The sequence below is a fragment of the Maylandia zebra genome, linkage group LG10 (assembly GCF_041146795.1).
Source record: "Maylandia zebra isolate NMK-2024a linkage group LG10, Mzebra_GT3a, whole genome shotgun sequence".
NCBI classification, from domain to species: Eukaryota; Metazoa; Chordata; class Actinopteri; order Cichliformes; family Cichlidae; genus Maylandia; species Maylandia zebra.
The window spans coordinates 24,027,191-24,039,195 of NC_135176.1; the positions used below are offsets into that span (position 1 = coordinate 24,027,191).

The window sequence follows — 12,005 nt, forward strand, 5'->3', positions numbered from 1 at the left end:
TGTCTTTGGCATTTTTCATAGATTCAGACAAAGGAAATGGAAAAAAATGACATGTTTATGTGGCATACTGCTGGTAAAAAAAACTGCCTACAGATACAAGTTAAAATAGTTTCTTTGCTAAGTTACATGTAGATAAAACACTGCTTCATCGCTGGAATTACGTACCTATGCTTGAATGAGTCACGGTCAGTGATAAGTGACAAAATAAAACAAAAAACGGTCTTGTGAAAGTGGTGAGGTACAAGGACTGGACTGAAATGAGCCAATAAGCAGTTGATGTCCAGAGAAAAACCTTGGCCTTGGAAGCAAAATACAAAGAAATCGGGGTGGTTCAATACTTTGCACAATACTGTATCTTTAGACACTGGAACCAATCAAGGAAGCCACTCAATGTTTAATTAAAAAAAAAAATCAGATTGAGTAATGTCACTTAAAAGCTTAAGGAACTCTTTTTTTATTATTATTATTATTTCTTATAACATTTCTGAAAAACTTTTTTAAAAGCCACTGCATAACCTTTGTCAAGATGTTCACTCTTCAGTGATCAAAAGTAGTTTTAGATTTTCTGGCTGGTGAATTTCATTTGCTGCTGTCTCTCAGATAAATACACCCAGCATAACATCAAACAAATATCCACAAAGCCTGGTTATCTTATCTGCTGATGACATGCAACCAGCAACCATCACTTCCTGCTTTTCTTTTTTTCCATCTTCAGGTTTTACATTTCAGGCACCTGAATGATGCTTTTATGCAGCAAAGGTTGCTATGATGCACGCATGAGTTCAGTGTCTTTAAAAAGGGAACAAAGGGCTCAAACATTAACTAATTAACTAACAGTATGATGTAACTATTCAACCCTATCATCATGCTAATTTAGAGATTAACCTAATTTTTCTTCACTTTTAATCCTGGATGATTCAGTTAAGAACAGCTGATTTATTCTACTGGCTTCTATCTCTCTGATATACATCTTCAAGCAGCTGACCAAGACTGGACTGGACACGCATCTCAGTGATCACAACTGCTTCTTCCGGATGCTGGAACACTGAAGCTACTAGTTGTTTTGCAGTTTGTCTTGATGTTGGTTGTCGAAGATTCCATAGGTCCCATCTATCTATCTATCTATCTATCTATCTATCTATCTATCAGACAGACAGATGGATAGATAACTAAATAGGTTAACTGATGATTCCAGGCTGGAGGTTTAAGTCGTGTCTTTAAGGTGCAAACAAACCACAAAGGTACCTTAGACAGTACCACCCTAGTGACAAGACTTTTGCTCATTGTACTTTATTTTCTTAAGAGTGTTGTTTCCTTTGTGTAGTTCTGCCTTACAAACTACAGCTGGATGTTAAATTTGTTATTTCTGACCAAGAAATATGTTTCAGTGCATGTCTGTAACACTTGAGGAGCATTACGACTGTGGGAACAGACTGTGGCAGACATTAATCAAATACATTCACTCAAAGACATGGACATCTAACTTTGCTCTCCATCTGTCCTGTCACTGTGCACCGTTTACAGACTTTAAAAAATAGACATGCCACAATAAATTCTTAATTTTTCCCCCTCTTAGTGGTATTTTCTGCACATTAGTGATGCAGATGCTCACTTTATCTCCTTTCTGCAAGAATCTGGGAACTTTTCTGCTCATGTTCTCTTTAGTGATATGAATAGGTTACCTGTGTCACAATGACAGGGAAATCAAATTATGAAATTGCACTTTTATTTGCTCAGGCACCAAAATTTAACTTGGTGAGGGAAAGAGCAGAAAATCTGACAAGTGAAGAACACATTTCCAGCATTGGTCTTCTTCAATTATTTGTGTGCATACTGCCTCCTTGTGGTCAAATTAGCAGCTGAGCTACAGAGTCTGCTTCTGTACACCAGTGCAGTGGTTTTTACGGTGTTTTCTTTTTGGTTATTTCTTTTATTAACACTTCCCTGTTTAGCAAAATAACTTTTTAACTGCAACAATATCAGCTCAGTCTATGACTTTTAATTATCAAAAGATACAACACGTAAGCCTATTAGGATCAAAAGAGATCAAAGTATCCTCTCCTCTTAGTGATCCCAACATAGTTAAAAAGGGCATTTGCCACATAAAAAGGCAGATCACCCAAGAATACTAAATTAAAACTTTTCCTTATCAAAAATATGTCAGAGTATGAACAGAGGATTAAATGAAACATGAGTCAGAAAAATTACAAAGATTTACGCAATTTGTGCTTTATTGACCAAAAAAAGCGAGAAAGATTGTACAGTTTCTACTGTTGATTGCGAGATCAGTGTTGATCCTTCGTCCCTTCATATTTTAACTAGCATACCTGAACGGCACAGTGCAAATCTATATATATCCACTGTCTCGCTTGTATATTCACAAAACCAGCTGAAAACAACTGACAGAAGGCGTTGCGAGACTGATACATTTGCAGACTCAAGTGGCAGTCGTGGCATTTCATTTGAAGGCATGAGACAACGACAGACAGAAAAATGTGGCTGCGACGCATAGGAAAGAGAAAAAATAAAAAGTTGTGTTTTTGCTTTTGTGAACAGGTCATAGAGAGGGTGCAGAATTTCTGATTAACTTAATTCCACCAAAATACCCTGACAGGAGGCAAGGAAAAGTGAAAAGTTCTGCATGGACATGAGGAAACATTGTTTTTACAACTGGCCACAGTGAAGATGGTTTTTTTGACAGAGACTTCACCGAAGTCATAAAACAAAGAGGGCCAGCACCAAGATTTCCACATAGCAAAATCTGGGCAGTAGGAGTAAATCAGGCATGTTATTAAGACAAGTTAAATATAAAGTGATCAAGAAAAAAGAAGATTTCTGGCAATAGACATTTCTTTCTTATACATTAGTACCTTATCATCTGCACGATACACACATCCATCCTCATTTAAATGGCTTAAACACATGGCATTATCTTTCACCTGAAGAGAAGCCCCGCCCACCGCTCCTTAACTTAATGCTTAATGTGTAGCCAAGATGGCCAAAAATGAATGAAAAGTAATAAAACTGCCACTACTTTTCATCTATAGTGTAAGCAGAAACATTGGCAATAAAGTGATTGTAAAAAGCTCATTTTCAGGGTCCAATGAAAATTGTATTTCTCTATCTATATGCGAGAAAATAACTAAACATGTTATGTGATTATTTCTATATCAAACAATATTGGAATGGATATCTTTAATTCAGCTGCCCCATTATGTCAAACCGAGACAATTTAAGAGTAGAAGGGCTTTTCTGTTTTTGTTTTGTTTTTTAGGGAATAACTTAATATATAGGAACATTTGATTAACAGTTTCTGCTTCATTGCACTTTTTTGCATATTTTTGAAATATGAAAGGTAGTCATGCTTTCCACAGCAATTACTTAGGTGTTCATTCCTAATTTCAGAGTACATACTCAACTCTTCTATTAGTTCACGATCACATTACAGCCTAAAAGTTCAATTAACATGTAATTTTTGCAACTCTTAAGCAAAGTGTTAGAAATATTAAGACAATATGCAACAGAGAAAACAAAAAATAGGTATAAAGGAACTGTAAGGCTGAAACAATACTAAAAAAAAATTTAAAAATAAAATAAAGCCCCTAAGAAACCCAAAATTATTAACTTAATGGCAATGACAATTAAAAATATAACAAATAAGAATATATTAATAGGATTATCTCTTCAGACAACCAAAAAGGGCCATTAAAAAAAAATTCCCCCAACTACCATATCCCCTGATTTCTTATTGGCCTATAAAGCAAGACAAAGCATCAATCAAGCTCCATAACAACGCACAGCATCTTATCTATAAATGACCAGGAACTGGCTCTGCGTAAGCCTACTATATTGTTCCACTAGATTAAAAAATGTAGTCTTGGGTCATCTTGAGGGATGGCATGGCCTCATTGACATTCTGGTCCAAGCGGCGATACTCCACAGTGTTGCGGGAACACAGACCCTCCTTCCAGCGCCGGCTCTGTACCAGGAGGTAGATCTAAAAAGAGCAGGAGAAAAAGCAAATCAATTCAACTGTATTTATTTAGTGCCACGTGGCAACAGTAGTTGCCTCAGGGCACCTCAGTCACCATAAAAGTTTGCATAAAGACTGGATTGAAGCCTTTCAGAAATAAAATCTGACTTTATATGGGAGAAGATAAATCTGCTACTTATACCAGTCAGGCATAACATCATGACCACTGGCAAGTGACGTAAATAACATCTCTTCACCATGGCTTCTGTTAGTGGGTGGGATCTATCAGGGAGTGAGCGAACATTTTGTCCTAATAGATGATGTGCTATATGCAGCGGGAAAAAATGGGCAAGCATAAAGATTTAAAGAGTTTGACAAGTGGCAAATTGTGATGGAAGAAAGCACCACCAAAGTGAGCGTCAGAACCAGGGAGCAATGGACGAAGGTGACCTGGTCTACGGATGGGAATCGAGAACCAGTTCCCAGTTCATTTCCTTTGAGTTGTTAGTCTGCTTGCCTATCAGTCCTGCTTATCGCGCTACAATCAGCTGATTTCAGTTTGAAGTTCAGTTCATATGCCAGAGGAGGAAAATAGTGACACAGTCTGCAAGGTGAATACGAACATTACTTTTATTTTTGTTTGACAAAGGGCGAGAGTGCGATGGTTAAGCGCAAACTGGGTCTGGAAAAGAAACAACTATGTTATGCTGCTACTATATCTTTGGCTCTTTGCAAACGTGCCAACGCTAACCTAGCTAAGAACCCAGAGTGATATTAAAGCTCAGTGAATCCATTCAGGGATCGAGCAGAGATGGATCAGGGCTCTTTGGGCGGGAAAGGAGGGACCAACACAATATTAGGCAGGTGATCATACCGTTACGCCTGATCAGTGTATGATCATGGTATATTCTACAATACGAATAGCGAAATTAAGCTGATGTTGTTTTATTATCTCAAAGTAGTTTTACTTGGTTCATTTTAATTTATTTAACACTTTGCCAATTCTAATTATTGAGTCTAATTAACTGACAATGCAAATTAGTAGAAGTTAACAATCTCAGGTATTCATGCTTCCTTGGTTAACACAATAAGGCCTTCAAGCCACAGATCGTGTTAAATTTTACCTTTTAATTTCTATGGCTATGTTTCATTATTCCACTGATTCTCAATTATTCCACCTATAATAGGTTAAAACATTAAAAACAGCTGGAGACGTCAAGTTTTTGGGTGACAAAATACATCAATTCAACTTGAGCAAGACCTAAGATGTTAACATAATTATTCAGTAAAAGCTAACTTCCTTATAGAAATACAAATTTTACTACATAAATAAGAAAAAAAATAACTACAAATTACACACAGACGTTTCTGCATCAAGTTAAATGTCTGCAGAACACATTTGGCTTTTCCTCAGCTATTTGATCTGGATGAAGAAGTGATTCCTGTGCTGTGCAGCCTGTATCAGAGACTCCTACGTCTGTTTGACCTCTACATCCTGCTGTCGGATAGCTTTTGTCGGGCCGACACTCACCTTCCTCTTGTTGTGGTATGTGATGTAGACAATGGCCACCAGGAAAGCCAGTATGACCAGATGAAAGAAGAAGTGGGAGTCTTCATCCTCTGTGTTGTAGCTGTCTTGTTCCTTATATTGAGTCACCCTGGTCTTATCTTGCTTTTCATTAAATTCAGTGTTTTCACCATATCTGTAGTCATCATCATCCTCATCTTCATCAATGTCATTAACATCAGTGTCCATGTGCAGGTCTTGATCACTGTCCTCGTCTGTAGTTGGGGTTGGTTTGTCTTGAGGTTTGAACTCATCCGGCTCGTCCGTTGCAGATTTTGTTGGTTCATTAGTTTCGATCGTGGCTTTGGCATTTTCTGGATCAGACTTAATGTCTGCTTCAGGAGCTGCTGCTGTTGCTTCAGCAGTAGCAGGTGTGTTCTTGGTGCCGTCATTTTGCTTATCAGAGCTATCGAACACAACAGTCTCACCTGTTTTTGGTTTTGGAACAGTCTGAGTTTTGATGTCGCTTTCTTCACGAACTTTTGGCTTTGCTGTGGTGGAGCTGTTGCCATCACTTTTTACAGGATCCTTGGAAACATCTGCAGCTGTTGGATTCTGATCAGTTGGTGCAGACTGTATCACCGTTGCTTCTTTTTTCACAGTGGTCCAAGTAAGATTTTGAGGTTGAGTTTCTGTGCTGTTTGTGGGCACTGTTGGATCAAAGGAAATAACAACGCAACACATTACATACATTACAATTGCATTACAACATATTTCTGACAAAGTGTTCTTTGAAACACTTAAACATAAAACATTTTCATTAACCAAAATATTTATTGCCCATCAAAAACCTAGAAAACTAGAACGTTGTTTTCTTAGCATTTGCCAACCAGTTTCACAACTACACTTTTTATCTCTTATTATGAAGACATATAAATGTCTCAATCACAAAATATTTAAAAAGGAAAAAAAATATTGAAAATGAACATTAAATTGTGACAGCTGGTGCTCCTACATGAATTTCAATCATGTCACACAACTACACCTCAAGTGAAACTGCCACGTATGGAAGCCCTTCAGCAAGCCAGTTAACCCTTGAGCTGCCACAGAGAAGCTCATAAGGGGACATTTGTACTGAGCAGCAGCTTGTTTGTGTGGAAACGTACAACCTTCACTGCAAACTAGCTTTATCAATGAAAGGTTTCATTTTGAGACAGCTTTTTTCCTTGAACTGAAAACTATAAAAACTTTAGTTTTAGTTATCTGTGTTCCAAACTGGAAATTAAAACTAGTTGTGAAAAAAAAAATGTTTTAGTCAGCGAAAAATAAAAACTTCAGATAATAAAGGAAAAAAAATTCTAAAGATTTTGTGAACTTTTTTATCCTATCTCCCACCCCTCACCCACAACCGGTCATGGCAGATGGCTGGATGTGGGTGTTTGTATCTCCTGAATGACATAGTTGGTGTGTGCTCATGTGTATGTGTTTTTATGTGTCTGCATGTCTAAGTATGCTAGTCAGTGAGTCAGTTTGTGCGTCCATAAGTCATTAAAGAAGAATGTGCTGGCTGCAATGAAGAGAAGCGAGCTTATCGGCATTCTTCACCTGTGCACTGCAAAATTTTGCGCTACTGAACAGACCAGATCAGCACCTCAGAATTTTAGTGGCCCATGTACATTTTTATTGGCCTGCAAAAACAAAGCTTTTATTTTCATATTTGTAAATATTCATCGAATATCATGAATAGAAATATTGCATATTATTTCACTTTAAATCTGTCAAAATAATGCCAAAGTTCTCTTTTCTTCACATTGGAATCTGTTGATCAGGTGGTTTGATGAAGGACTCCCACCAGCTTTTTCCCAATTAAGGGAAGGTGGTGCTGTTTTGAAGGCTAGAAAAACATTTTCCTTCACTCCACCTGAGCTCACCGTCTGGTTAACAGCTCAGTCTCTTTGCTGTGTTTGTAGACTCTGACTCAACATTACACTATGATGATCTCATAGTTTAACTGATGCTGTTGTCTTTTTTTGTTTTAAAACTAGAGGCTGTGTGGGTTAACGTTGGAATACTTTTTATCGACACACATGCTCTAAATGCATTTCTTTTGCAGGTCTATTTAAAGTTACAAATGTGAGTGAATGCTCACATTTACGTGCTGCCAACTAAGTGACAAAAGCCATGCATTAAATGAACCGTTGAAGCAAAATCATTGAGCTATTCGTGTTACTCGATGAATCGTTGCAGCCTTAGTTTTAATACCTATTAGTTTGGTAAAAATTTTATTACAACTTGCCTGATGAGGCACTGATGAATGTGTGAGATTTGTGATGTTAACAAGACTTTGAATCAGCTTATTTCAAAAAGTTATTGTAACACCTGTACTGATTTTTCTGGCATTTCTCTGAAACAAATGGCTCCAGTTCAAAAATGACACATCTCTGGGCTTCGAGTAAGGGCTCGTGTGAAAAAAGGCAAGCGTGGCTACAGTTTGAGGGTAAAATGATGGCTGTAGGGTGAAAATTGTGGTTACAGCTGAAGATTAAAGAGATATTTTTCAGTCTAGGTTTTCTACCTGTCTTCCTCTAGTTCTCTAATACACATGAATGGGGAGGGGTTTGAGAGATTTTTTGTGACATTTTTGAAAATAACTGCAAAACCATTGAAGGTGCAGCGACAGAAATATGTTAGTTTTGTAGGCACAGTTGTCCTGGTCAATTTGGTGTGACAACGGTGTTTGTAGGACAAACATTTTGGGAGAAAATTGGCCCAAAGGAAGGAGAGTCACAGCAAAAAAAGTAAGAAAGGCTGGTCTCTCCATTCAAAGTTAATGTGACTCTACCAACAGAAAAGGTGGAATATTTCTGAAACAAGCTGCTCGTGCCACAGAGGACGGCAGCCACACTATGATGAATAATAATAATAATAACAATAATGGCTGACCACAATAACATATACTGGGATCGTTGCCATCCAACTAATAAAAATGAAAACTGATTAGATTAACATGTATAACAGTATAATCAGTATAAAAACATCATCACTCTTAAACTGAAAGACCTTTGTTTATTTAGCATTGCAGAAAAAGGGACATGTTTTGAACTGAGCTTTTTTTTTTTCCTTTTTCTTTTTTTTTTTTTAAAGTATTTAAATTGTCAAGAATCTGTTGCAATCAGCCAGCCTTCCTCTTTCAGTGACACCATTCACCCAACAAGTGTCGACTTTATTTCATCCTCTGGGACTGGGAGGCGTTGCTTAGCAAGTGACAGGAGGAGAACACTGGGGACTTGAGGCACTGAGTAAGCCATCCCCAAGTGAAGAAAGGGTCTATTCATATACAAGGGCCTTGACCCATATAATCTCTGAACAGTGACATAGCACAAATCCTAAAACCCACAGAGATGTTTTAGATTATTTCGGCTAAATATGCAACTTCATTTAAAACAGGATGAAATGTTAAACAATTCAAATTGACAACAACACCTCTGTTGAATTAGGACACCTTTATCTCAGCAGCACATCTTGAAATAAGCTGTCTGTTGCACACCATCATAGTATGAGGAAGGGAAGGGCAAGAGTAGACAACAACCTATATCCTGACAGCTCCAAAGTCCAATCACATGGTTTTTTTAACAAACTGAGAACACAGCGAACCAAAAGAATGCTGTAGCACTGCTCAAAGACTATCAAGGCAAAACAATACCTGCCACTGACTGAAATATTACACCCTTTACTTACGTCAGGAGGTTTTGACTCACTGACAGAGGGTTAATAATCAGTGTAGATATATGGTGGTACATCTGGAACATGTCAGTTTATCTGACCGCCATAACTCATTAACCCTCAGAAGAGCATCTATTGATAGAGGCTTTAAAAACAATACAATCTTGTCTTATATTATGAGGTAAACAGATATTTAACTAGGTAAAACTGAACAATACAGATCCATTATAAACATACAGAAGTTGAAATGTGGTAGAGGTTGGAGATAAAGGAAAATATGACTTCCTGTTGATGGTTTCAATAACTTTGTTATGACCGCAAAACTGTCAAAAGACTCTGACGCACTGTGAGTGAAACTTAAGCAAAGCTAATGTTATGAATTTATGTTTGCAGCTTAACGTTGAAACGCTTAATTTTATTTGAAAGAAATATTAGCACTGTCTTCAACGTATAACATATTTTAACTAGAAATCATTTTTGCCGAATCGCATTTCAGTGCCAGGGTAAAGGCGAGAGTTTTAAAATACGACTAAGTCATTTTTCCGAAACAGAGAAAGCCTGTTACCTGCCTTATTTTTCCCCTGACAAGGCGGATACTAGCATGACGAGCTAGCCAACTAGCTAGAGCAGGGGTAAACCCTGTGGCTAAGTTTAAAGGAAACTTCGTCTCAGATACTTCAAACAAGTACGACATACCTTGTGTTTTATTTCCATTCAAAGGAGCCGACAGGCAGCTGCTCACCAAGAGCTGGAGAACAATAGTCAGAAAAAGATCAAAAATAATTCTTCTGCTTCGCCACATATTTCCGCATGTCGCCATGTTGGTGCGTGAGTGAAGGGGCGTGGCTGAGTGCGGACGTACACAGTTTGTGGGCGGTGTGAGTGTACGAATCAGTTGTGAGCGGTGAAGTTTGAAGTGAAGTGAGCTTAGTCTATGAATATTAGTCCGTCTAATGTTATGTCACCTTGTAACTTATAACAAACATATATAATTTGCCGCTAATAGTAGAGTTCACATATTTTCTCCATTCACTGATAAAGGGTAATTTACCTCGATAAATATAGGTCAGAATGTAGTAATTGCGTCGTACGTTAGACTGAGTCTACTCATCTTATGTGACACTTGTTATAATTATGCTTAAAAAGACAAAAAATACCGTTGGGCCTATTTATTAGGTATGCCTTACTAGTACAGGGCTTGGATCCCCTTTTGTCTCCAGAACCTCTTTATTTATTTCTTCGGAACTTACTGACATGGTGCAATATCCTACTTGACATGGTCATCAGAACATGGGCAGACTTTGGTCATGTGTTTAAATGATGCCCAGATGATACTAAGGGGTCAAAGTTTATACAAGGCATGCTAGAGCCATGCTGTCCTGCTGCTTACACAAAATTCCAATCATACCATTCAAAGGTTGCAACAGGAATCAACTCATTCTTCATCACTCGTTTTCCCCTCTTCCTTTGTGTGCAAAGGGATTCTGTGTGCAATGTAGCCTCGGGTTCCTGTTCTTAGCCAACAGGAGTGGCATCTGAGGTGGTCTTCCGCTGCTGCTGTTGCCCATCTCCATCAGCATGTTGTGAGTTTAAAGATGGTCTTCTGCATAACCTGGTTGGCAGTATCTCAGTTGTCATTTGAGATACTGTTGCTTTGCTATCAGCTCGATGCAGTCTGGACATTCTCTTCTAACAGCAACAGAACATTTTCACCCAGAGAACCGTCGTAACTGGATATTTTAAGGGAAAATCCCAGATCAGCAGTTTCTGAAATAGTCAAACCAACCCACTGCTACAACCAACCATAACACATTCAAACTTGAATCACTTGAATCACCTTAACATTTCTGATGCATGATGGGAACTTCAACAGGTCATCTTGATTAAGGATCAGGCTGTAACTGCTGCGGAGATTCAGATCTTTTGGAGTGAAGGGCCCACTCCTGAAGACCCTCTATGACTCTGTGCCTCAGCCATCTGTTACGGTGTGTTCTGCTAGGGCGGCAGCATCTCTGCTGGGGACAGGAAGAGACTGAACAGGCTGGTCTGGAGGGCCAGCTCTGTTCTAGGATGCTCTCTGACCCTGTGGAGGTGGTGAGTGAAGGAGAATGGTGGCTAAGCTGTCATCCCTATTGAAAAACATTGCCCACCACATCCAGGAGACCCTGAAAAACTCCTTCAATGGCAGGCTGCGGCACCCACGATGTGGGATGGAAAGATTCCACAGGTCTTTCCTTCCTACTGCTGTGAGACTCCACAACAAGGACTTTTCAGCTGACCAAACACACACATCCACACATGCAATAACATTAAGTGCAATTCTCTTTTTCTGACAATGTTGCATTTTATTCTATTGTATACAGTATCTTGTTCTCATGATCTTATCCTATTGCAGTGTTTTTCATTTTTGCTACGCAACTTTGCACTGCCCACTTTCTGCTGTACACAGGAAATCTCCCACGTGTGGGACTAATAAAGGTCAGATTGCTGCCGTATTTTTGGCTAGACTTAACCAATGGAATAGGTTTATCTAATGAAGAGCTGTGAGCTTATGTTCAAATAATTTCACGTGAGAGTGGTCAGAAGGTTTATGTGGAAGATGTTAGATCTTTGTAACTCTCCACTTCATAAACCGAACATTTATCAGTAACAATGAGTCATGTGCTCCCATCCAAATCATTTTCAGCTGTAAAAATAAATTACCCACCTGTCTGTTCAAGAGTGTTTTCATGTGGGCAGACATTATGATCACACAAGTTATGGTCATGCGACAAAAGACAGGAGAACAAATACGCTCAGAAA

General features: G+C 38.5%; 1 protein-coding gene across 1 annotated transcript; it reads right to left on the reverse strand.

The window, feature by feature from the left end:
- Window positions 1–2,213: 2,213 nt before the first annotated feature.
- Window positions 2,214–10,064, reverse strand: lg10h5orf15 (linkage group 10 C5orf15 homolog). Its single transcript, XM_004561754.5, has 3 exons — window positions 9,900–10,064; window positions 5,505–6,190; window positions 2,214–3,997 (listed from the first exon to the last, which is right to left on the reverse strand). The coding sequence occupies exons 1-3, from the start codon at window positions 10,021–10,023 to the stop codon at window positions 3,863–3,865; spliced, it is 945 nt and encodes a 314-aa protein (XP_004561811.3). The 5' UTR covers window positions 10,024–10,064; the 3' UTR covers window positions 2,214–3,862.
- Between the last annotated feature and the right edge of the window lie 1,941 nt (window positions 10,065–12,005).